The sequence below is a fragment of the Anas platyrhynchos genome, chromosome 7 (assembly GCF_047663525.1).
Source record: "Anas platyrhynchos isolate ZD024472 breed Pekin duck chromosome 7, IASCAAS_PekinDuck_T2T, whole genome shotgun sequence".
Lineage (NCBI taxonomy): Eukaryota > Metazoa > Chordata > Aves > Anseriformes > Anatidae > Anas > Anas platyrhynchos.
Genome location: NC_092593.1, coordinates 38,785,396 through 38,813,072, shown reverse-complemented (window position 1 = coordinate 38,813,072; position 27,677 = coordinate 38,785,396). Strand labels below are relative to the sequence as shown.

The window sequence follows — 27,677 nt, the reverse complement described above, 5'->3', positions numbered from 1 at the left end:
AACCGAGGTGCTCCACAGATGAGCATCCTGCCTCAACTCTGCCTCTTCTCCGTAATCTTAAATACTTCAGGTAAAAAAAAAAAAAAAAAAAAAAAGAAACCAAACAACAGTTGCGAGTCAGACCTCTGAGATACACACCCAGGAGAGTCTGGGCTTTCCTATCTGCAAGTTTTAGTGTCCTTTGCCAAAGGATGTTCTCACCAGGCAGAGAAGCCCAGCTCAGCTGTGTGCACAACTGCATGGCTCTTGCGGCTGCTCTGCTCAGCCCTAACCTTCCTTACACTTGCTCATCTCCCTATCTGCTTTAGAAAGTAGTTGTTCTGGTACTTTCTGTGAAACAGGACCACAAGACATCACTGAAAAGTGGATAACCAGGCAAGAAAGCCAAAGATATTTTCTTTAGGGCATATTTTCTAACTCCTTTGGAGAAAATACTTGCACACGTGTGACTGTGTTTTTAATACCAAGTACCTACTTACCGTGGGATGTAAATCCAACTGCCTGCAAAGCTTTCTGTGGTTTTAGTGCAGCAACTAAATTTAAGTTTTTCTCCATGCATTATCAATTCAAAACATTTCACAATAATTACAAATTGCAAATCATTCTTTTTCTCTGCACGATTTCCAGCTACTCTGTTACTATGCGAACTATCCAATAGCTATAAAAATATTTTTAAAACATTATTCAAGGATGTAGTTCCTAGCAAAACACTTCTTACAACTGATTTCCCTCCTATTTCCCTGGCCACTGGCAATACTTCCCCAGTTCCCTGCCTTCTGCCATTGAATGGACTTCTGCTGCCTGCACGGATTCCAGGCAGAAGGGGAGTCTCGAGGTGAGCAAGTTTTCTTGCTGGAGATATGTGCACAGCCCTCAGGCACACACCAGGGAGCAGCTTCCCCGCAGCTCGGGGGACCCGCTTTGAGACACCAGAATCTGCAGTTCCCAAACCCATTGCAGCACAAACTACCCCAGGAGCTGATTTTCTGCAGTCCCCCTGCACCTGCTGTATCATTCACCCTTCCTCAAGTCATACAACACTACACATCCTAAGTTCAGCCCCTGTACTCTAGGCATGCCCACCATCCAGCCATCACTATCTTCACGATGCTCCCCACTGTCTGCACCCAAGCAGGATCCCGTGTGGCTCCCACAGTTACAGAGCAACAGTCTTACACTTGTAAGAATGTCTTCACTCATCATTTGCATTTTTGTATAGATATGTTCAGCAAATTTGTCAGTATAAACATTTTTACAAAATTGCTCAGTACTCACGCACTCCATTCAATAACATCTGAAATACTTCCAAAACCTCAACCGCACACAAATGGGCTTAAAGAAATAGGAACTACTGGAAACAAACTCAAAACCTCTAAACTTCTTATGTTAAAGATTTCTCATGAAACTGATGGAGTGACTTTGACTGGCAAGGAGAATTATGTTAGCCATTTATTGTAGTACTTCTCAGAATTGGTCTTTTAAGATAAAAAAAAATAGAGTAAAGTCAATGAAGTGAGTGCCTTGGGTCAGCTGCCTTATTAATTACAGCTTTCTGTTAAAATGTTCTGTTGCTGCATTAAAACCCTGTGTTTTAATATGCAGCTATAACCATGAAAATCTTCAAGCAATAGATGCTAATGAATACAAACAAATACAGGCGATTACCCTGCAGGTTCTAGAAGAGTTTTCTTTCTTCTTTGTTTAGATTTAAGGGAACAATTATTAGACTATTCCTCAAATAAGAATTTTGGGAAGGACAGAAACAAAACATATACCACTCCCTCTGAGGCACCCAGTATTGGTTAGTGACAGATAATTTGATGATACAGAGGAAGGTCGGCTCCTAGAAGGCCATTCGCAAGCAGAGTGTCCTGCATAAACCTCAGAAATGTCAAATCTCATGTCGGAGTTCTCAATTCCTTTCCAATTTGAGTTGTGTCTTGTGTCTGAAGAGCAGAATTTGTCTCCATAGCATTTCCAAGTTTGACTTCGACCTATAAAGCACCCTCTCTAGGAATGTACTGAGACCAGTTGCCAGGAATCCCAAAAGCAACTACATTAAAAATTATCAAGTGGTTTTGACTGTACCTAGACAACAGGTCCAGACATGAGGTGTACAGTCCTGTGCATCCTTTTCTTTGCTGGGGCTTTTTGTAAAAACGCACTTCAAAAATTCTTCCCATTTACAACACATCGGCTTAGTAAAATTCAAGAATAAGCATTCGCTGCATAATATTGATTAAGAATAGTTGATTTCCCGTGATTTAAAGCAAATGAATAAAACTGCCATAAATATATTCAGTTGAGCAGACCTGCTTCAGCTTCATGTTGCACTTATCAACGAGAACTTGTGCAGATTTCCACGTAGATAACACAGCTCCATGCAAAACATTGTTATTGGGAAAAAAACACAACCATTTTGCACAAAAAGCACACACACACAGAGAAAATCTGCTTACACGGGAGACCTTGTGCTTTCAAGGGAAAGGCTCTTTCAAAGTGACTCAAACTTCGGTTTCCTTTGGATCACCCCCATAAGGTAACCAAACTGGCTGATCCATCTCCTGCTCCTGAGCCTGCACAGTATCTAAGTGAAAATAACCTTGAGACCTCAACCACAGGCCCACTTCAGCACACGCTCAGCTTTCAGTGTATGTACAGCTGGACTGAAATCCGCAAGCACCAAGGACATATCTGAGTGCTGGCCTGATTGCACCCTACAATCGCCAGTGACTGTTTTCCAAAGGTTTCTAAGGGAGGGATCGAGAGCTCCAGGCTAAGCATGCTCCCAAAATAGTAGAAGCTCTCCTGTCGAATACATCATCCTCGTCAGAGGGACGGGATATGTAAACAGCGGGATCAGTAAGCCATCAGCAGCTGTGGGAAAACTCCACCCTATCCAGCCTAACCTTTGACCTTTCAATCTGCTGCTGTTTAAATCAAAGAGCTAACAGAAATAAATATGCGAGGTTACAAAAATTACGAATAAACACACACTCCACCTCATCCCACTGCCTTTAGCAAAACTATAGGACATAAATTGTTGAGTCTGAAGTTAAGAAACGGGGCAGCAGTGGCTGCGTAACAGCCCTGCACTTGGAAGTCAAGCTCATGTATAATTTATCTGAAAGTAAATTACCTGAAGGACCACGACAAAATCAACTGCCTTCCAAGATGCTGTTAGGAGGACAAGAAAGGCAAAAAGCATCTCTAACAGAAGACACCAAAAGCTCTTAACAAGGTGCAGGGCTTCTGTGAAAGGCTGTGAAATTCAGTATCCATGTTGAGAGCTGAACTTGTGAAGTGCAGTTAAGAGCCATTCCCCCCAAAAAAACAATTTACACGTTCACCAGTGAGCATCACCATTGCTAAAAGAAAAGCTTAATTCTGATCTTTGCTCTTTCCTGTGAATTTAGCACTAAGAGATCGATAACAGGCAACGTAGTCTGAACTCAGAAATAGACCGTGACAAACAATGTGTCCTAAAAGCTATCTGTTCTGCTGACAGCAGATGATCCACTTAATTGGCCAACTGATTACCTGATTTTTTTTCCCAAGGAGAAACTAGTTAGCTCTACAAGGTGGGTTTTTCTTTTTTTGGAAAAAAAAGGATACTCATTTTTACCTTTTGGGATGCTTCTAGGTATTTCTCATGAACCGCAAGAATCCCAGTCCCCCAAATTGTTAAAGATTCACAGAATTTGCGGTGACAAAATGTCAGTGTGCCACCAATGCACTCAAAACACCTTGAATTTGCATGATGAACGATAGTGTAATTTTTCAACAGTGAAGTAAACCAAAGCTGAGAAGGTTTGTACCAGGGTTGGGGCCAGGGCTGCCAGCAGACCTCGCGCACAAGGCGACTCAGAGCTGGCACATGTAGCACTGGCAGGTTATTACTGAAGGTGACAGTGCCCTTCAGAGAAATTGGCATTCATTACCACGATGCAAAGACTTTTTTTTTTTTTTTTTTTTTTTTTTTAACAGTGACATTGCAGTCAGCTTCTCATCAAAAAGGAAGGAAATGTCACCCTGCAGAATGGGCACCCCACGGGCAGGAAAATACAGTGCAGACAGTAGTTCAACTATTCTGTGATGCTGGATAGTACCCTCCAGAAAAGTTCAAGAGGAGGCAAGATTAGAGCAGCTTGTCTGCTTTCCTCTTTCTCTCCAGTACTAAAAATCCCTTTAAGATATTGGAGTGCATGCTGAAGAGAAATGACAAGTTTAGACAGAGAGATAGAAAAGAATGGCTGGAGATCTTTGAGAAGAAACATCTGAACCAAAATAATTTGCTGTTCAAAGAATGCTTTGTTGTGTGGGTTGGTTGGTTTGTTTTAAATCACTAGCATTGCCAAATTTATTTTATTTTTCCTTTAAGAAATTTTACCTTTCCTGCATACATGACAAATGACAGCAGAAGAAAAAAGCAGCAGCATGTAAAGACTCCTTCTGGAAGTACTTTAAGAAACGAAGTCCACATAACGCAAGAAAGGTTTATTTTCTGGTATGGTATAACACTGAAGTTACTATTTCAACCTTTTTTTTTTTTTTTTTTTTAGGGCCATGAAGCCAAATGTCAAGAACCAGTAAAGAGCAGAAGAACATGAAGAACTGTTCAGTGCCTGTAGTGATCCTACCATGTCACAGCTCCCTCTGCCACCACTGTTCCTCAAGTTCTCTCTACACTTCACCATTCAACTGGTCTCCATGACATCCCTTAAACAAAGGTGTAAGTATCTATCTGTTCTATCCAGAAATTAATTTCTGTACGACACTTTAATACTTACATGCCACACCTCTGTATTACACTGTGGAAGACCCTACCCAATAAAGATTTTTCATGGATCCTCTTCATACTCCCAGAACAAAACCTTCCCAGTGCCAGATCTATTCCTAGCCACATCCAACCACATGGTTTTAATTTGGAAAGGCCTCACACAGCCCACTGGACTTACTGTCTGCAACCACTGCTCCTACCAGATGTTCTGTTATTTCCAAGCATTCTGCTTGCTTGCAGGCTGTAATGCTTATGAGTCTCCGAGGGCACCTTGGACACGGATTGAATTTATCTTCATGCTCTAAGGGAATATAAACCTGAGAAAGACAGGAAGACACTCTATCTTAAAGCAGAAGAACTAACAGCAAGCCCTGGGAAAATGAGATCCCAGCTGCAGCATTCCCAGGAGGTCTCCACAGCACAAACCCTCAGTCTTCTACTGAGGCTCTTTTGGATGCAATTGAAGGCAAAAATTAAAAAGGGTGTCTGCTTAAAGCAGCTAACCCTACAGCAATCTCAGACCTGCTTTACAGAGCTAATCCTCCCTCCTATCAGTCCCCCCCTGCAGACAAGTAGGATGTGCTGAGTACTACGAGATCTGTGCTATTCCAGACCACGGAGAACTGAGTAAAAAGAACAGAGGTCTTCTACTAAGTGCAACAGCAAAAGTCCCTCTCAGGTTGGAAGGTCCCAGGTTACTTCAATGCAATAGATTCATGCCTTAAAGTGAATTTGGAGACAATCCAGCACCAAAACTAACTGGAAAAGTTCTGGCAATACGAGCTCCCCCAATTTATACCTACTTAAAACTCCCAAGTTGATTTAAAGGCTTACAGAAGGGACTGCTGTGATGGGGCTTTGTGCTGACCAAAGCATGGATTGCTGCAGAAAAAGCTGCAGCTGAGCAGCAGGGGAGGTACAGGCAGGCAGACTCCTGACCGCTGCTGCTGTAATGCCATCTTACAGGGCACGCTGAAGAGGGGGTGTGTTCGGAAAACTGGGTGAGGGGACATACCTTAAAGCTGAGCGACCTTTATTCTGGTAACATGTTGTAAGACATGATTCGTGGGGCCATGTTGCCCCTGTAGGGCTGGAAGCCTTTGAAACTCTGAAGGATGGGCTTTCTGTTGCCACTTTACCCAGGCCCCTAGCAGGACAGTGACACAGCTCATGACACAGAAATCCCAACATGGAAAGGATACTTTATGTACACACCTTCCCCTGGGCTTTTACTTGCAGTGAATTTGTTCATTTCCACAGCTCTTTGAAACAATATCCACCTGGTATTTAGAAGAAATTAATTAAGACACAGACATTAAATCTGAGTGAGACCTTCTCTGCACCCCTTGTTCACAGAAAAAAACAAAACTACAACTCCGAGAGAATAGCAAGGATTTGACCTAGCTGAACTTTAAAGACTTTTTTTTCTTGAAGAGGCCTCCATTCTATCTGCGTCGAGTCCTCTTCAAATCTGCCACAAGGAGAATACTACAGGATACAGTTAAAACATCTAAACCTTCTCTGATCTTCATCAACCCACAGGAAACGCTACCTAAGCCAGACAAGCCAGAAAGAAGGTTATGCTGGTTAAAAATACTGCCTTTTGAGCAGGAAAGACAATCAGCTACAAGAAAGCGGTATATTACAAACTGAAAATCAGAAAAGTTGGTGGTGGAGGTTATAAAGTGAGAAAGAGTAAGACTTTAGTAAAAGAAAAAAAACAGACCAGGAACTGCAGCAACCAGAGGAGTTGATACAAGTAGTGGCCACAGTTTGGTGGCCAGTGGCAATTACGCAGGGAGCATGCAGAGGGATTGTTTGTTTTGCTCCTGGAAGTATCAGGAACAGACAGTTCCCAGCAGCAGCACATCACTGAGCAGCAACCCTGGTACTCTTAACAATACAAAAGAGCATTTGTTTACTCAAAAACGGTAATAGAATTGCAGTAGTAACTCAGGAGGAAAAGCCAAACCAGTTTGAATAGACCTGGCTAAGTAACAACTTGTACCCCTCGTACTCATCTGTGTTGGACCTCTAAATGCTGGATTTACGGCTTATCTGTGAGTGGATGCTTTTCATTGTCAAAATTATGGAAGAGCTGCAAAAAGATTTAATTGACAAAGAAAAAAATAATCATTAGCACTATTTCCAACGTTAAGGAAAACAGTGCCTGGCAGACTACCCTCATAGCTCTTCTTTTATGAGATTAAAAGTTTGGTTGATAAATGCAATAAAGTCATCATAATATACTTAGATGCTACTATATTATGGTTTCTGCAATACATTTGACTTGGTACTAGATGAGATTTTGATTAAGATGTAGCAATAGAAAATCAATTCAGGAGACATTAAATGGATCAAACACTGGGTAAACGATATGCCTCAAATGTGAGAGTAAATGTGAAACACTCGTCATGTAGATGTGCTTCAAATGGGGTCCTGCAGGGACCTGCTCTTAGCCCAATTCCGCTTAGCATTTTGTAAGTAACCTGGTAGGAAGCATAAAATCAGTATACATGGAGTCCAGAGATTTGAACGGTGATGAATAACAGAGAATATGGGTCAATGATCAAAAGACTGCTTGAGAAGCAATGCATAAAAAAATAAAGTATGTTCCAATAGGAACCAAAATGTGAGGACATAAATCTATAGAAACATGAAGGGCAAGCCTTACTTACAGTACTGCGAGCCAGGAAACAGTAATTTTGGAAAAACAAGCAAACAAAACAAATAACAAAGCAAACACCACCACCTGCTTGGTTGGCAGCAAATGTGACAAAAACATCAAAATGGTATACTTGGCTATATAAATATAATACCTGCTAGGGACAGAGAAGTTTAATATCTTCATATTCATTGATCATGAGATACTCTCAGTGTAGAAATTATGCTGAAAATTGGAAAGAGTTCACAGGAACCACAAGAATCAGGAAGATTTGGAAGACATATAAAAGTAAGAGATCCCAGATCCTTTTAGTTTAACACACACTAACTGTAAGAAAATTGTAGAAGCCCAAATTAATATAAGAAACAACTTTAAAGCACGGTTCTTATAAGATATTAAAGCCATATTTGGGCCATTTTATTCAGAATTTAATGGTTTCAAATCAGTAGTTGAATTAAATAGCAAAGCAATCTACTTTAAGAAGTCCTTCAAATTACATTCTCATAGTGACCCTGTATAAACTCAAAATGTAGACTGTTGCAGATTACAGATGATTATATAAAGATTACTATTGTCCTGTGATACATCCTTTCATCTGCAGCAAATTGACACTTTCAAAGTGAAAACAACAGCAAACAGTGAGGAGAGCTGGCCATGGTCACAAACTCCCCAGGATGACAGCAGAGTCTCCATCACTTGACACGCATTCAGCAGCACTCCTTCCAAAAGGATGTCACATCAGATCGATTGTGATTTCATTCAGCTCCTATCTAATGGAGAGCACAGCAGATTTCAGCAGTATATTTTAGCCTGATACTAGCTCAAAAATTCAATCCTGTATTTTTCTGTAGAAAACTGTTAAACATGACTATACATGCTAGTCTGCTATCGTGGCACTGTACATTATTAGGCACAGGGGACCCAAAATAAGATGGCCAATTTAATTCCATTATGAATCTTATAACAATCCTCCAGGAATAACATGCATAATCCAATAAACCACCCAAATCTCCATAGTCTAATCACATTATTTTAAGCCCTTTTTAATCAACTTAAATTATTTTTTTCATTATTTACATTTATGCTGATTCAGATCAACACAAATCCTTAAATTTAGCAATGAAGTTCCAAAAAATCTATAGGATAAGATAGTCAAATTGTTATAATAGGACCGTTTTTCTTTGTTATCCATAACTGAATTATTAAATACGTTGAGACAGAAAACAGAGCCAAATACGAGCTATGTGGGCAAGCATTGTTTTAGTCGGTCTGTAATGTACTTGGGGTGAAATTTTGACTCAAGGCTGTTGTCTAAAGGTCCCAGCTTTCCATAAGAGAGAAAAGTAACTTCCAGCATATCTGAGAAAGCCATTAGCTCCTCAGAGGAAATCGTTTATGAATTTAGCAAAGTGCCTTTGAGGTGCAGGAGGAGTTCATACAGCAGGGCACAAAAGGCACCACCTGCACCAGTAAGATTCAGCATAAAGCCAGGTTTCTCACAAAATCCGGTTTAAGGAAAACTTTCTGGTGGCTCCTCTCTATCAAAGTGCACATACAGCTAGCCACGTGTGTCTGTATGTATACTGATGCTCAACTATTTCTGAAGGATTTTACTTCCATCTACAAGGGGCTGTGGGCTTTTTTATTATTATTATTTGTTTGGTGTTTTTTGTTTGTTCTCTTTAGCAACTAGGCACACATTCCAATATTAATTAATTAATTAATTATTTCACCTTCAGCACAGTTAGGCTGACAAGCTAAGCTGAGGTGTAAATTATACCTGCTGATAAAAGCCCAGCCCACGGAGCAGCCACACCAAGCCATGAACCACACTGCTACGTGGAGTTAGAGGGCTAAAACTGACATGCAAGTGATGGGGGATTACAGGGACCTACTTGGCAATTGTCTAACGAGCTAAATGTCTGCCTCAGAAGCAAAGATTTTTCCAATACTACAGAGGAAACAAATACTCAAGAGACAGCTGTGGAAGCCGCATTAAATCGGATTACCTGAATCTAATAAGTAAGGATAATTTTTTATTTTTTTTTAAAACCAATGCAGACTCTGATTGTTTGCATTACTCATCAAAATCAGGAGTAAATGGTGCAGGATATGAGTGCTTGTTAAGCTTTCACAGCAAACTGCAGCATCATAAGCATCTGATTTATTTAAAGAAGAGTTGATTTACTCTGGAGAGGTGTTAAAATTTCTAGCGCATTTCTCCAAAGCTACCTACCTCCAGGGGCAGAACTCTCCTACTCCCAGGAGCTCAAGTCCAATTTTTGCTTGTTTATTTACTTTTTTTTTTTTTTTTTTTTTTAATAAGGATTGCTGTTGTAATGTAATATCACTCTGGTCCCAGTGATGTTGTGCCACTTGCCTGGACATGTGAAGCAGGCACAGGGCTCAGAGAGGGTGAGGATGGGTCCCTGACGCAGCAGTCACCGCACACCCCGAGCCCCTGCCCCTCTCAGCACCCCCAAGCTAAGCCCCAAGCTCTGCTTGTCATCAGGCTCAGCTGCCACTAGCAGCAGCAGGCATGCTCCCAAAGCCAGCCTGAATGGCACTGAACAGACATCTGTTACATACCAGCAGTGCGTGATTCTGCAAACAGTGACACAAGTGTGACATGAGTGAGCCATGCCTCAAAAGCTGGGGCAAAGCGAGTGACTTGGAGTTATGCTGCAGAGAATTAAGCAACAGCCACGCGTGCCAAGCAGACATCACACTTTCTACATTTGTACACAGTCACAAGAATGGAAGCTACTTGCAGAGAGCATAAAAAAAATAAGGAAAGGTATCTGCAGAAAATTTGTGTTAACCACTGTAAACCACTTTTCTTTGGACAAAAATCAGCTCAGAAGTCAAAGCCCATTCAATGGGTCCTTTCAAACAGCTTACGATTTGCAACAACTGTGTGACTTAGCAGTTGCTCATTTAAAACTTTAATATTACAAACACTTACACACACATTTAGTCTCCATGGTCATGCAGTTCATCTGTTAATATTCTTTCCAGCATAAAAGAGGTGTGCCTGGGCATTTGTTCAACCATCTCCCCAAATCCTTTTTAAGCACCACTGTTCTGGCTTTTGAAGACGTTCACAGCTAATACCCGTATTGTCAGTGTGCTTTTACATAAGTAAACATGTTATAAAAAAAAATATAAAGGAAAAGCCTTTTTCTTATTCTAAAAGAATTATCTCCCTCTTTTATTCCTTCTTGTTATTTTTATTTATTCCTTTAAGCAGGGGCACGATGAACGAACGCTCCCTGACACATTGCTCCACAGTACACAAAGTTAAAAGGCCGCAGGACTTGCTAACTCCTTGGAAAAAGAGAGGAAAGGCAGGCAAGGAAGTGCCCTGCCAGAGAGCTGGGCAGCAGCAGGTGACCCGCATGGGCTGGTAAGCCAGGGTCACAGCCTTCTCTCAGGTGGGACTGCTCCAAACACTGAGTATTTTGGAGAAGCCAATTTTAAAGGTCCATTTTTCACAAATGATACTGTATTTTTGCCAGCTAGTAATCAAAGGAAAATCATAATGCTGTAAAGATGCTATTTTGCAATATTTTTTAATGTCTGTCTCTTAGTGGAAGTTTAAAAAAGGACAATAATTAAAAAATCGTATCATTTTCTGAAAATTACAGAATTCAGATGCTTTGCCTGCCAGCTTTCAATTTCAAAGCTCTTCATGAAATTTCCAGTCTTAACACTAAAGCAAAGCCTTATGCCATGAAGGGCAGACATATTTTATATCTGTTTAATTATAATAATGAAGACTTTGGTAATGCATTTAAAAGAACTGCAGTATAATCAATGCTGTATCTTGTTGCACCCAAGAGAATTTGTCTGTCTTAATTAAGTCTCCTCTCTCAGATGCAGAACATAGCGACTCTTCTATGTCAAGTACCTTATATAATGGCACAACAGCTCTACTTTTTGCATACGGCACACACTGCTTTTTGGTGCAGTTTCTAGCACTCCCATCACACTTCTTAAAGCAGAAATACAGAAAACAGAGAAAACAGTTTGGACAGTGTCTTTGTATATGCTGAATGGTATGCAGCACATGCTTCAGTCCTGTGTTTTACCAAGGACACCGAGAGTAAAGTATGAATGCCCTGATGCTATCTGCAGACTGAATCATGAATCGCCTTACTTCACACAAACTTACCGGGTGATAATGAAAGCAGTGTCTAACAGTGTTTGAAGTTCATGAAAATCCTACTCCTATTTATACCGTGTTTTCTAGCCAAGATATATTTGGAACCAGAAGGAAGCATGAAACGCTGTAGTAGCACCAGATCATTTACAGCTAGATTGAAAAAAAAAAAAAATCTATTAGAACTATCACAGCCAATAAACTCCATAGCTCATTTATTCCAGTGGTTTTTGTCTCTGCTGTTCTCCAGTTTTGAATCAATATTGAAGCTTATGGAAAATGTTTTCATCTTCCTGCTTATACATGAACAAAATGACTTAAAGTTGTTTGTGTTGTGTGTGTTTTTTTTTTTCCTGACAATATTTTCAGCTAGGATCATTATCAATGGAGAGAAGAAAAACAATCAACTTTCTCCACGCAGTTAAGAAGAAAACATTTTTCACTAGGTATTGCAGAACACAATGCATTTCTAATTAATTTTCCACAACCAGCTTATTTCTGCCAAGGAGTTTCTCACCCACCAGGTATATTTAGGCATGTTGGATACTCTGCAGTTGCTGAATATTTGCCCCTTGGTCAAAGCGCACCGCTGTGCCTGAGCGAATTGAAATGGCATTATCGCCCTCATGAAAAATTAATACTTCATCCAGCAACCATTTGCCATTTCAATATGCCAGCATCCTAAAACACAAACACTAGTGCAAGTGCTCCAAATCAAGTGTGGTCGCTCAGCCAGCACCGTGCACAAACACACACAGAGACCAGTTTGTGGTGCTTCTGCATTAAAATGCTGGCAGAACACAACCTCAGCCATCAGTTCCTTCCTATGCCCTGATACAAAGTTTTATCCTATCAATAACCACATACACCAAAGTAAACTCAAACTCAACACGGAAAAGGGAATGAAACAATGAAAACCGCACTATCCAGAAATGAGCCGCTATATTCAATGGCAAAGGATAAATTAGGAAGGGGTCTAAGCATATCTTTTGATTTTGGGTTCAATATGGATCTCTCAAGTGGCAGAAGGAAGGAAGCTAAGCCTGTGAAGAACTGAAAAACAGAGCATTTTCGGAGGGTTACCTGAGCTGGGCTCAGTAAAATACATTTGAGCATTTTGATTAATTCTGTGAGCTACCCACAGTTGTGCAGGAATTGCAGGGCAGAGCAGCAATGAACACTGCCAACACCATTATATTGAACCACAAAATCACCCCACTGTTTTCAGAGATTGTGCTTTTTTCTTTTTTTCTTTTTTTTAACCAATCCTACATGTTCCATGAATCACAGCTTCACAGTAGGATTACATCAGCACGTAGAGAAAATAAGTCAGTTGTCTTAGTAAAACCAGGCTTTTCTTTGCAAGTGCAGAAACAATACCACTCACTAGTTGTGAACACTTTTTGAACTAAACTGCTCAAGATATCTTCAGTAAAAAAGTACACACATCTGAGGATGAGCTTTTTCGTATTTGACCATAAACAGGAATTGAGGGAAGGTAAGAGAAATGGACTTTAAACCTCTTAACCTAAACTGTACATTTGACTGTAAGTTTCATAACAATTAAGCAGGGGAGAAAATGATTCACTTTACCTAACACCAAGTGTTGGTTTCATGCCTAAAATGTTTCAGCCTAATAGGTTTTTGTTGCTTTTTTTCTTTTTTTTCCTCTTCTTTTTTGAATGTCCTTGTTCATGCAGTACCAGAGGAGACGCACAGAAGTGCCCTGTTACTTCTGCAGTTTCCTCTCTGTGTGCTTCACAGAAGTGATGGCACAAAGTTTATTCCATAGTTTTGTGCAGAGCTGCTACAATGGAAAAGCAAAATCACTCCCAAGCAGTTTGTATACAGAGCTTCACTACGAGAGTGACACGTTGCCCATAATTTAAACAGAATTTTCAGAAACAGAAGATGTCTATGAGATGCTGGTGTTTATGCTAAGAATGGGACTAAAAGGCCTGGAAAATCTTTTCACTTGTTTTCCTATGTAAGCCTGTGGAGTTTCTTGACCAAAGAGACAGACAACATTTGGCAAATAAATATATTTTAAATACACATCCTGGACATGTTTATACTCCATTTGTGAATAACAGAGAATCAAGAACAAAGCCACATTCAGTCCTGTGACTTGTCACAACCACACGGGTAGGAGGAGCATACGTGTGCAGCCGTGTGAGCACACACCACAGGCCAACACACACCTAAGAAGGAGCCTCAGCGCGACTTCATCACCTTCTCAAGTGCATTTTATAACAAAAAAAAAAAAAAAAAAAAAAAGCCAATGAACCAAACAAAAACCACCTTGGTACATCCTGGGCTGTTCCAAAGCAAGTACTCTCTTCCACCCAAATGTCTCCCTAAAGCCCAGAGAGCAGTCACATCTCCCAGGGATGAGCAGGTGGCATCCAGAAGAGGAAAGAGAAACACAACAAGAGGAAGAACTCCAGCTGAGAGAAACTGGGAATATCAGCACGAAACTTCTCTCCTTATCATTACCTTGGTAGAATAACAGCAGAATTAGAGAAAAGGAGCAACCAGAAGCCCCTTCCAGCATAGGTTGCTGCTGTTTGGATTAATCAGATAGAGCTGTTCTTGAAACCAATACATGAATTGACATTAGTTCAGTCTGCATGTATAATTTCAATTAAATCATTTTTCACACCAAATGATATCAGATTTTAATTAAAATCTTTTAACTGGAAATTAAAATGTCAGTGGTGATGCACAGTTGGTACTGAACAGATTTATTTTGTCCCTAACATTAATAAAAGAGCAAAAGTTTCAAGCAATACTTTGGTCAGCCCGCATCAGGGACCGACCGCCACCAAATCAAGTCCTGGGGTTTTATTTTCTCTCTAAACACACATTTTGCTGCCAGTTACATGCTTGCAGGATTAAGGACTACCCAGATAAACTGTTATTCCAGAAAAAGCAGAAGTGGCCACTCCTAAGCACACGTGCTACCTGACATTGCCATCTCCCTGTGTGCCTGCGTCATGAGAGGTTTCCAGGACCGTCCCGTCCCTACAGGGGTTCACGTGCCCCAAACCAGCCCCTGGCTTTGGTCTGAACTTCTAGATCCATGCGTGGTTTGGCCAAGCCCCTAGCACACCCAGTCAGGCCCTGCCTACGCTGGTGGCCGTTTGTGGAGACACCTCTTCCGACTCCACAAACGAAGCCCATTCTGTGGCTTAACTTTGTCCTTGGGCTGCAAATTAAACGAGAGTGACAATAAAACATCACATATTACCACGTACACTTACTGTGAATGGGGATGTGAATGTGCAAATGAGAACTAGGCCATGAGTTGCAGAGAATAAGTCAAACAAAAAAGAGAAGACTGATACATGAAGGAATTATAAACACAAAGTAAAAGTCATTAAATCCATGCACAAGTGGACATGCTAAAGAGCTTTTGATACCTGGCTCACGCTAACTTTCCCTCCTCTTTAAACATGACCTGAAAAAATAAACTTCCCTTCTCTGTTAAGCACGCTTACTTCCTGACAAACATTACTGCCAATTGCACTCTGAAAGTCGATAAAAGGAGAGCAGTTTAATCACTAGAGCCAGTTTGGGGTTTTTGATGAGGTTCTGATGCTCAAGCTGCTAATAGTTTGAGCCCAATTTTCTGGCATTTTTTCTCCTACTCTCTCAGCAACTGCATTTATTGCCTTTTCCATTCCTGAGGTATCTAACATCACTGTACCTGCCAGGTGCTGGGGACAGAAAATGACTTCTCTGCAGCATTAAAAAGGCTGAAAAAAGAAAATGAATATTACTAATGGGCAGCTCCAGTGCTGCTGTTCCTCCAGGATACGGCAATTCCACAGAGCTGAATTACATTACATATTTGCACATGGCAATTTGCTCTGCACAGGAAATATTCCTCCTCCCTGAGTCTTGCTGTTAAAACAGATCGGCTGGGGGAAAAAAAAAAAAAAAAAGATAGGGGGTTGGAATGGGAAAAAATTACCAGCCTGGGGAGAGACCAAGCAAATCCCCACGGAGCACTTAGCGCAGGACTGCAGAAAAGCACACGCAGCTTCTGTCCTGGAGAGCCAGGGATAAGCTGAGCAGCCCCCAGCCATCCCCCAGGGCAGAGTCCCTGCCATGCCACCAGGTCACCAGCGATGGCTCTGCCCAGAAACGATGTGGACAACCCCACACCTTCTGGGGGTGGATGTTTCCCCACAATGCTGCTGGTCCTTCGCAGCCCCGCTGCCAGAGCTATTTAATAAACCACAAGTAGACTTAAGGCTTGAAATTTCACAGGGATGTTTAGACTGAGAGCTCACACAGTGACATACTTCTGGCTTTGAACGAGACTGTTAAAACCTATCTTGGGTCGTTTACACATCCTCTCTTCTAGTGTGAGACCTGCCATCTGCCTACCGCCGGTTGCCAGTTCCGCCGCCGTGCTGCCAGCCACGGTGCCGGCGCCGCTGCGCTGCCACCAGACAGACAAACCCCCCTGGGTGCTTCCTGCCGCAGGCTGCTGAGCAGGAGTGGGATCTCCGCCAGACCCAAGTCCCAGACCTCTCCCTCAGCAGCCCTGGTGGGATAAATTCAGCACCTGCAGGGAAGGATGACATTCGGAAAGGCCTGTGTGTTTTCAGAGGTGCTGCCACAATGGTTTTATTCCCATGTGGGGCTCTCAGCAGACTTTCCATACTAACCATGGCCCAAAGGAGCAGGTGAGGGGCCAAGGGCCCAATGTGAATTTCTCCCAGCTGAGCTGTGAGAACAACGCATGGAGCAGCAGCAGCTGAGGGGCAGATAGGATGCTAACAGAGCTGGCACATAGCAAGTTAATGTCTGCTGCTCCTTCCTCACCTGCCTGGACACAAACATGCACCACAGACTGTTTAAAAACAGGTAATTTGAATTAAATAGTAGTCTTAACACCTTCCAGGAACAATATTGCAAACAGAACCAAGCATTGAGATGCATTTTATTCAAAGCCCTGCAAGTGAACACCTGGCCCTGCTGTAACACCACTGCTCTTGCCTCGCCTTGGTTATTCTGTTCCCACCGTGGGGTGCTATTCATCTCATTCCCTGCGCAACATAAAAGCCATTTCTCCAGTCAAACTCTACATTATAGATGGTTCTTCTCTTCTTTATCATAAGCCCACTAATGGATGATTTCGCACCAAGACGAAGCGTGCAGCTGAGCCACAAGAAAGGCGGTAGAGAACCAGCCCTGCTCATGCCCAGCGCCTCTCCCAGGATTTCCCACCGGCCATACATTGCCTCCACCGCACTGCCCCAGCTATTTCCATCCACTGGAGAGACAGAGAGGCAGCAAATTGGTGCAGCAGTGATGCACCGACGTGATGTATGCTCCCCTCCAGAAGCTCAGTGCCTCTGAATATGAACATGTTTAAGCCATGTTTTTGATAAGCATGACAAATCACGTAAAGTCATTACAATTTTATTAGAGGAAACATTTTCAAATGCATTGATTAAATTAGGAATAATGACTTGGACCTAAAGATATAAACCTCTAATTTCATCATCACTAATGACCTCCTGAAATAGCAGGGAGGAAGTCAGCTTCTTAAGGGTCGAGACAAAGAGTGCACAGCACACACCAGCAGCCCCCCCATCGGCCTCACGGCAATGAGCAAAACCCATCACGGAGACACAGACCGCAGAGAGCCAAATCACAACCCATACGTTAAATTACTTCAGCTGTGTTTTTAACCACTGTTGGAAATGAATGACTGAGCTTAAAGACTCCAGCAAATATTGAAACACCTTCTTTAAGCAAACAGCAGCTTATAGAAAACATCAGCTGTTAGTCTCTACCTATTCACAACGAAGCGTGCTGAAAATTGAATGTATTCAACCTGTAATTGTCTCCTCGATACAAATGGTGCACACCTTCCAATTTAGAAGGGGCATGAACACATCTCACATACCAAGCTGCTAACTCCGTAAGAAGAATCCCAAACAAGAAAGAGTAAAATGAACGCACACTGTGTTTGTCAAAGTACAGAAAGTAATCTGGGGGAAAAGCAAATTGTTCTTCCCTCAACTCAAAAATTATCACCCTCTTCACTGTTTTCTGAAACATCAGCTAAATGAAAGAGATTGCTAATGGAACAATTCCTTTAACAAAGGTTGTGCTTTTAAATTAGATATTAGTAGGGAAGACCACAATGACAAACAGTACAACAGTGTGGAGAAACAGAATTATCTGAGTGCTTTCTCCCACCTTCTTTCTCTGCAGTGGATCGCAGATTTATGAACTTCTCCTTCTCACAAGGACTACATCACAAGACAACGCGTGATTCATTCATTTGTTCATTAAACTTCACCAGCGTAGCATCATCTGTCAGGTAAATGGGAAACACATCCAGACAACACACTGCTGTGCATTAACCCTTTTCCTGCCTGCCTCACTATGACAGAGCTCAAACACGAGAAAAAGGCCTTACCTCAAACAGGGAAGATGCAGGTTAACCCATTCAAGACCCAAAACCCTTCAAGACCCAAAACCCATGCAACCCGACGGGGCCTTCTTCAGAGTATCCTGCATGGTGAAAAACAAAGTTTCAGAGCTTCAGCTCTGAAGCTCCACGACACAGAAGTAGTCAGGGGCTTGCTGGCTACGTACACCTTCCTGCAAGCCAGAAGCTGGGAGGATGCTCTTCTGCACATCTCCGTAACCTCCAGGAGCACAAAACAAATGAACAAATAAAATCTCACACATAGTCAAGAACAGGAGAGAACGATTCACCTTGCACATCCTGTGCAAATGTGGTCCAAAAGTCCAAACAACTAATTACTTGACCACTACTATCAGATGTTTTTTTTTTCCTTAAAATGTAATTCCAGCTTCACAGTGCAAGTTTGGTTGCATTTTCTTCCCTTTCAGTTAGGAATAACCAATCTATTATTAGTCTATATCTATCATTACATTTGTGGTGTGTGCAAACATTGATGGGTGTGTGCTATGTGAATCTCTGTTCTGTTGTAACAGCCAGGAACCACATCTTATAAATACACTGCATTGCACACATAAAATATTAAACAAAAAGAAAACACTGGCTACACACATATATATTAAATATCTGAGAGTAAAGAGAAAATAATACATGTTAGCACAGCTGCAGAACATTATGATAATTGAGTCTGACCTCCACCTCTCAAGCCACCGAATTTCAGCCTTTTTCCATTTTTGTTGTATTCTTTATCTTTTTTCATTGTAAATAGTCTTCATTTCCAAGCTCTTCCCATCTATTTTTTCCCTTGAACTCACCTCTGAGAGACTTAATGAGGACAGAAAATTGAATGGTGAGTACATTTTGCACCTTATTTGAAAGCATGTTTCTCACAAGTCTGCCTTGTAGGCAAGTCCTTCTCTTTTCTATAAAAATATTTGAAAAAAACAGCATGTAAGAGACAAACAGCAGCCCAGGACTTGGGCACAGGCTGGTGCCATTCAGCTTCCATGGGAAGATTTACTCCAGCTCTAGCCTGGTACAAGGTGAGCTGCTGTAACACAACTATAGCTGCCATGGCCAGGAATCAGGAGCAATCTGTTATCCCTCTGTGGATCCCAGCAGGACTCCTGCTGTCTAACAGGCACTTCTAATCACAGTGAGCAGTCACGCAGCAAACGGCCTGATAGCAATCAGCAGATCATCACTGGAAAGGCCAGCACTCAAATCTGAACCTGCATGGCCACCTACACTACTCCCCTGCAACTTTCATGGTACACATTGGTTGGGTTGTTGACATATGGCCAACGAGTAAAACTCACCTGCCAAAATAACACCCTGCAAGTCAGCAGTGCCAGCATGTGAACATCCTCTTTATATTTTGTAAGTCACGCTGGTGTTAAACAGCCACATGTAAATCGCCTCCCTAAGTGCCTGAGGTCTCCAAGGAATGCAGGAGAGCGATCTACAGGGAGGGAGCGTTTAAAGGAACCCGTGGCTCCTAAAAATATGAGCAGCAACAAAAGTTAACTGTGAAACCTTTGGTTGATTCCAATGTACGAATCCATCACGTGGCCACTCTCTGCAGACAGGGGAGGGGGAAGCAGGGCAGGAATTTCACGCACCAGATTTCAGCCTGGGGCGAACCCCTGCTGCTGCTGCGTGCTAACCTGCTGGTCGTGGTCTTGGCACAAAAGCCAGCACACCCCCAGAGGTCCTTACTGTGAGCACACACCTGCACACAGCATCGGGAGGATTCCCTGCCAAACCCCTTAATATGGCAGAACACAAAGTAAAGGTTAGCTCAGATGAGCATTTGGGACACCAAGGCTGCATCTCCACAGCTGCCAGTTCTCTAGTGGCAGCCAGATGGGTTTGAGCACCAGTCGGAGAGGGTTGGCTTTGCTCAGGTCAGAAGCCTTCAGTGCTGCACATAACTGGCTCGTGCTGAAGTGTGTCTCCCCTGGTGAAGTACTGTGCTTTATCTTGTTCTGCTTTTATTAACAACAACAAAAAAATGTTGTTGTGGTTTAACCCGCCAGCAGGTAAACACCACACAGCCGTTCACTCACCCTCCCCTCTCCCTCTCTGGGATGGGGGAGAGAAAAAGGAAAGTGAAGCCTGTGAGTTGAGATAAAGACAGTTTATTAAGACAGGAAAATAATAATAACAATAAGAATAATAACAATAATGAGGATAATAGTACTACTAATAATAATGTGTATGAAACAAGTGATGCACAATGCAACTGATCACCACCCGCTGACCAATGCCCAGCCTAACCCCGAGCAGCCAGCCCTCCCACCCCAGCCAGCCACCCCTATATATTGTTCAGCAGGACCCCAGATGGCATGGAATAACCCTTTGGCCAGCTTGGGTCAGCTGTCCTGGGTCTGTCCCCTCCCAGCTCCTGCTGCACCCCCAGCCTGCCTGTTGGCAGGACAGAGCAAGAAGCTGAAATGTCCTTGGCTTGGTGTAAGCACTGCTCTGTGACAAGGAAAACATCAGCATGTTATCAGCACTCTTCTCATCCTAAGCCAAAACATAGCACCCTACCAGCTACTAGGAGGAAAATTAACTCTGTCCTAACTGAAACCAGGACAAAAACAGAACAATTAATGTTCAGAATCAAATCTTCATCCCATGGTGGGCCGCTATTTGCATGTGGGTTTTCTTTCTTGTCTCCTAGAGCTATCCAGTTGAAAATTAATTCAAAGACCTGCCCTCAGAAACACAACACTAACCACAGAGGGACAAGACATCAGCACACAAGAAATAAACCACCTTTGGCAGAGCACACTGGGGTGCAAGCTTGGGAACGTGCAGCTACAGGAGTAGGAGGAAACAAAACCAACTAGTTATCTGAAGGAAAAAAAAAAAAAAGCACACTTAAAACTTCCCTTTTTATTGCTTACTGCCATAATTAGTGGCTAGTACATACTTGCCTGGTGGCAGCATCTGCGTGTTGCAACAGGGAATTGGAAACACCGTGTTAGCACTGTATGAATAAAAAGAGGCAACAGCTGGCCTAAAGGCTTTACTGTTAATATTGCATTATTTCCCATTTCATCAGTTACATCACTCACATACAAGAACTGTCCAGCTAAACACCAACGACTCAGAGCAGTAACAGCAAGAACAGAGCTTGAGATAAAGCCTACAAGTAACAGTGGCTTTCTCATCCCTGTCACTGAATGCATTAAGTTTTAAGAAACAGAAAACAAAGGTTTAACAAGGAAACTGTGATCCTTAACCTATAACTGATTGTCCGTGATGTGGCTTTAGTCTCTGCACGCAGCAGATACGTCCTAGCCTGGAGCTTGGCCTCTCCAGCAAGCCAAGTGCCCGTGGCCGGTGCCTCAGGAGGACGAGAAGCTTTCACCTGGTATCAATGCCCCCGAGAGACCGGCGGCAAGCTCCAGATCCCAGGCCGAGGGGTGCAGTTTTACAGGGATGGGGTGGCAACCATGGGAGGACCAGGGGAATGCAAGGACGCCCAGTTTCCCTTCAGGAACCAGGCAGTTTCACCAAGTGGTGACACCAGCCGCAGCAAGAGGGAGGCAGCACCCGGCCCACAGGACTGCAGCTTCGGGAAACACGGGCATCGCTCCCACCCATCTGCCGTGAGCACACAGGGCCTTCCAGGAGCAGAAGGAGAAGCAGAAGCCTGGCTCCATCGCAGTGCATGCTCGGGTAGCAGCTGCTGCCACACCTCCTGGGGGCTGCTCCCAGCTGCACGCTCCGTGATGCCCTGGTCTGGGTCTGCTGGCAGGGATATTTGCCAAGGGGAAGGCAGCTGGCAAAAGCCAGTAAATCCTTCAGCTCAAACTAGCAGAGATCCGGCTGGGCCCCCGCCAGCCCTGATGGTGGGTCAGATAAAGAGCTCTGCACTCCAGGTAGCTCATAAAAAGAGATTAAAGCAACACAGCCAGTGAGACAGTTTGCCCGCTCAGGCAGAGCAATTTCTCCTCCAGATTAATTTCTGCCTTCCTCCACTCACTGGAGGAGACTGAAAATTGGCCCCGAGTGGGAGGCATCTGGGTGCCTCGTTGTGAGGCAAGGGAGAGCCGCAGCCAGCACAGAGCAGGGCAGAGCTGGGGAGTCCCCGCATCTCCCTCCTGCACTCATCCTCCCAGAGAGGAGCCACCCAACGGGGTGAGCATGCTCCCTTCTGCAGCCCTTACCGGTGCTGTCAGACACAGATCCATAGGCTGCAATGAAAATGTAAGTGAGGGGCTTTAAAAACAAAAACATTTAGTTGAACAATCACTTCAATGGTGCTCAGAGTCCATCCAGTGGGACTGTGGAGGTCCCTCAGACTGGAAGATTTTCTCTGCTCCTTGCAAACATGGCTTTGACTGGCAAGGGAGCATGGGACAAGCGTTAGCAATATGCCTCGTTAAACTTTGTCAATAATGCAACAAGGAAGCCAGGATAAGCAGCTGAGATGTGAGAACAGCAGGCAGAGAACAGCTATGACATACCCAAGCTCCAGGGATGGGCATCTGTCTTGTCAGCATTCCCATCTTCCACCGCAAGGCTCATTATCCCTTAAATTTCTCCATCAAAAGACATAAGAAAGAAAAAAGAAGGGACAGAGCAACTGCCTATAAGCTATGCAACTACTGATTGCATGTGAAGTCTGTATGGGCTACGTTTTTTTCCCTAAAATTTGCAGAGCACCACTCGGCTGAAGGCTACATCAATGAAAAGGCAACCTAGCTAAAGGAGCCCACTGTCCAAGCCTCACCTGTATTTACACAAGCACTTTGAGCCACAATTTGAAGAGATGGAGCCCTGCAAAGGAACACCCCTCCCCCCCATCCACATGCCTAGCATTTGTGTTGCCCTTCACAGCAGGTAACTAATTAAAGCAGGACAGAAACACCAACACCCACTTAACCCACTACTTAGCGGATCGAGATGTTGTGGGTGTTCGTTGACTTTTCTAGGGAAATGCACTGCAATAATAAAGAAGCTTTACACAACTTTCTTCAAAAGCATCCATTTTGTTCTTCTAAGCTGAAAACCTGGTAGGTTGCTACTACTAATGCACTGGAAACATTTGCTGTACAGCGCCTCGAAACCCTTACTCTGTTTAGCAGAGTATGAGGTTTCTGTTACTGCACCAGCAATCTCAAGAGAAAAGCAAGATACAGAATCTGCAGTCCCCTCTCAGCAGCATTTCCCCTGTAACTACTGCCTCCTATACTCTGCGTGGTGCCTCAGTGTATGTATACCTAACTTTGCATTTACCATAAATTCTTTACAAACCATAATTCTGAACTCTGTTTCCTGTAGACAAACTTGCATCTTTCAATCTGATTGTGTTCTACTGTGTGACAGTTAAGTATAACATCTGAGCCCCGAGGTCAGATGATTAACATTTATTTCAAGATTGTGTCTAACAGAAAGCAGCAGCTCACAGCAGGAGCCCATGTGAACAATTAAAACAACAACAGAGGAGCCCTTCTCAATTGCCAAGTGGCCACTCAAGGTTTTTAAGTCTGCTAAGCATGTTGCCATTGGTCTGCAACTTGAAGTGAAGACAGTTTGCTAATGAACAGCCTTTTATAGAAGTAACTTCTGGTGAACTGCACAGGTGTGACAATACATTTGGGTTCATCTGACAATAACAACGAACTGTTTTACACTACCTTTTGCCGAGCACCGTTGTCTTCTGCCATGCGCTTCTCCTTCAGCTGCCCCTTCTGTGAAGAGCTACAGTATTATTATTACACTGACTATCCTTAATGTGCTTCAGATCACAGAAAGCTAGCCACAGCGAGTCCTGAACAATGCATCTTCCAGCACTCAAATCCTCAAGAGCCAAAAGCAGATACTTTACCCTAAGCTGTCTCTGCCCCACGTTTATCTGGAGGTACTGCAGTGCTCCCACAGGCCACAAAACATCCAGGGTACGGGAAGGTTGCTTTAATTAGCAGGTGACACTGAGATCACTTCACAAATGGGGAAGTCTTCCTCTCTCATTTTCTGTTTCACAGCTTGTCCCCAAGTATCTAATTATACATATTCACACCTCCCCACAGAGTTTAACAGGAGTAGAAACAGACTGTTCATCTGCAGGCAACAGATCATTCTCTAAAATGCACGAAGTTAAGTAATATGTCACTAGGAAAAGGAATTCCAGGTGACTTTAGATCATTTAATTTGTCTGCACAATCTTCACATATACCTTGAAACAGACGGCTCCTTTCTATTAAAAAAAAAAAAAATACAGATACTTTTAAGAGTTTGCAGTTTAAAATGTATTGGGAAAATGCTGTCCCTAAGGTGGTGCAGATCTTCATAGTTCTGCTGATTTCAACAGATCAGCATATAATAAAAAAACTTTTAAGCAGAAAAAAAAAAATAGTTAAAAACTTTTTTTTTCCCAAAGTCTTTTGTTTGACCGTTTTGGGGAGAATAACTCTTCTTGCACTTAACCCTCCTAAGACTTCCTAGTTTCTGATTTTCAGTTAAAAGAATAGGATGCTTCAACAGCAACAGCAAGCCCACGGCAGTCAAAATTCTGACGAATTATTTGCTTCACTCCTAGCAAAATAAAATATACCATTTCTCTTCTAGCAACTAATTCCTGTTAGATGACTTAAACCTACTTTTTCATCTAGAAACATCTAAGGGAATAAATATCTCAACCAGCTATGAATTCTTTTCTTGACCATCTGCTACAAAGCAAATTCCTACCAATTAGAGAAATCTGAAGTTTGCTCTTCAAATGCTCTTCTCGGCTGTTGTACCTCTGAACAGTGCCGAGGGGAAAGGAGAACCATGAAGATGATCAAGCAACACAGGAAGTGCTTTCCTCACCACAAACTACTTTCTGACACAGGCTGCTCGAGAAGAAAAAACTACAAAGTAGAGGAATGAGCAAAATTCATTAGAAGGATTTCACTGGAAAAAAGAGGAAAACCAAGGAGTCAACATCAAATGAGCATGCTGAGTCAAGCTCCACCCCACACTGGGCAAAAGGAAGCCTCAGTACCTCCACCTTGTCCTGGGGAGGGCCACCACAGCTTGGTGAGAAGGGTCAGCCCAGCACACAGCTTAGAGACCTAGGTCCAGGCCACCTGCATGTGGGCTAAGAGGAGAACACAAACCTGACATCTCCTCTTACCACCTGAACATTGAGGCTCTGGGTGCTGAGGCATAAACTTTGCAAGTAATGGTTTGTTGGGATGTTTTTTTGGCAATAGATCCAACTTCCCTCAGAAACCCTTCTCAGAAGAGCATGTTTACTGCAAACAGAGAAACAACTAGTTACTGCTACTTTTATGTTACTTAAGAGACTCCAACCCAAAATGCACGTCCAGTGCCTTTAGTTTATACAAAAAGGTCAACTGCTGTTCTGTAAACATAGCCTACCTCCAGGCCTAAAGTCATGAAGGGAGCTGGAACATGCATCTCCTAACGGCAAATCCCTTCGTAATCTCACAAACAGAAAATTAAACAAAAGTATTTATTTCAGTCACTGGTCAAAACACTGGATGCTTCTTCCCAGAACCTCTGACCTCTACTCAATATCTCATGGAAAATAAAGATTGGAGGGACTTCTGTTTGGAATGGTGTTTTCCTCTGCTATAGTATCTGCACCCTGCCAAACCTTTGCAGGAGCCAGGGGAGAGCAAAGCGTGGTTCCCTGGGCAAAGGACAAAAGCACCTCCTGACATGTTCATGTCCTGCTACTTTAAACCCCTATAGCAGACAACCATGGTAGCAAATGTATTAGTGCTTTCTCTTTCCAAGCAGCCTATTTTTTTGGAATTATTCTACCTAATTCTTGGTGATATTTACACGGCAGGATGTCATCATAGTATCCTTACGCTAAAATATCTGTTCATGGGATCATTTTCAACTTGTTCAGTGCATCCCTAATCCTGCAGCATGTTCTCCCTCCATGTTTATTTTTCCAGGAATTGACAACAACCTAGTATTTTCTCTGTGCCAGAAACATCTCCCCGTGTTCTATTAATGCTGCAGGTTCCTTTTGTTCACAGCAAGTGCCCTCCAGGATGCATCTGTAGAAGGGAGGGAGAAAAGCTTTTCCTTATGCTAATGGTGCTGGCATCCACTCCTAATGTCATCCATTGCTCAGGACTACACTTCACAGAATCATCTCTCTTGCTCTTTTTTTCCCTCTCACCGCTGCTGACTCTGAGACACATTCACCTACTTAAATTCTGTTGGAGTTCAAGTTGGGAGGTGCAAAAACATTTTTAATTCCCAAGGAAAGGAAGATATACCAAAGACTGCTCTCTTTTTTCCGAAGCACAAGTGCACACAGCTTCCCTTGGTTAGTACATCATTAAGACTTCTTTCCAAGAGTTTCATCACCTGCAGATAGATTATTTTCAGAGAAATGTACTCCGTGCAAAACCTTGCATGGAGGTGTTGATTAGCTAAAGGCTGCTCATTTTGCATGGCCTTTTTTTCCCAGCTTGGATATGTAGGAGCTTCCTGGGTGGTTGATGGGTGCATAAGATTAGTTTGCGTAAAATGAGCCAAATGTTTGCTACAAAAGATAGGAAATGGTCACGAGCACAAGCTGCTTATAGGCAGGCAAACGTCGAGCTGGGAGCACAGAGAATGGGCAGTGGGCACGTGCTGCTGGTGCCTGCCAGGTTGGGGTCTCAGGCACCTGCCAGCAGCACCGAGGCCTGGGCTGTAACCTCCTGGGCAGCTTCGTGCAGAGAAGAAGGAAAATGTATTGGCCTTGGACTGCTTCTGAAAAAGGAAAAAAAAAAAAAAAAAAAGAAGCCTGTTCTCCCATGCTCATGCACACGAACTTTTGACAGGAGATTAATCTCTTGACCCCATCCATTTAGAAATAGGAAGGAACAAAAACCGTATTTCAGTTAACAAGAAACACCATGGTACAGACCACAAATACTTGCCTAACTTTCCTGCTGAAGAACTTACATTTGGCATACTAAGTATTTCATAGAATATTAAAGCTTTAGGGAGAGAAAAAAACAAAACAAAACAAAACAAAACACAGAAATTACTATTCATGTTTTGTTTGTTTTCAACAAATCAGGAGGAAGAGCTAGAGACCCATCTCAGCTCCATTTTCACATTTGGAAAGCCAGAGCCACACATATTAGTTCACCTTTTATGTTCACATTAAAACCAGTATCTGCAGCTCAGAGCCTTAGGAAGTCTGGCATTCTATTCACAGAGCCAAATTTTCATGTTTCCATGCCTGAACCCCCCTTTCTAAGTGATTTACTAAAGTTGTACAAAAAGTTTGAATATGTTTTAAAAAATGCTTCAGTTACGATTAGAATTTGACTTCAGACCCCACTCACACACCGAAGACTGCAGGACAATTCAAGATTTGTCTATCATCTCGCCAATACATCGAAATGATTGCACTGGCATAAGTCATTCCTCCTAGTTCATACGCCTTCTCTCAGGTAGCATGGTGATTGATGCTTGAGTAAAAAATTACTTCCAAATTTCATTTTAGGTTAGGTATCTGATTTTCAACATATGCAAAAGAAAAAAAAAAATGTATTCTTGTTGTAACATGAAACTGACATTTCTGAAATGCTCAAGGACCAGTTTCTAATTTCTGGTAGAGGAAAGGCTGCCAACA

At 42.7% G+C, this 27,677-nt stretch overlaps 1 protein-coding gene across 9 annotated transcripts in view; it reads right to left on the bottom strand.

The window, feature by feature from the left end:
• Positions 1 to 27,677, bottom strand: part of PLCL1 (phospholipase C like 1 (inactive)) — a 181,701-nt gene that overhangs the window by 40,273 nt on the left and 113,751 nt on the right. The window contains exon 1 of one of the 9 annotated variants that reach the window (XM_027461758.3): positions 23,716 to 23,925. The exons of 6 other annotated variants lie outside the window; for them this stretch is intronic. In XM_027461758.3, the coding sequence (XP_027317559.1) occupies positions 23,716 to 23,745 (30 nt within the window). In that variant the 5' untranslated portion in view covers positions 23,746 to 23,925. Of the gene's footprint in view, positions 1 to 19,380; positions 19,435 to 22,542; positions 22,790 to 23,715; positions 23,926 to 27,677 lie in introns of those variants that run through there. 2 more of the 9 variants (XM_005021886.6, XM_072040586.1) reach the window with 2 other exon arrangements.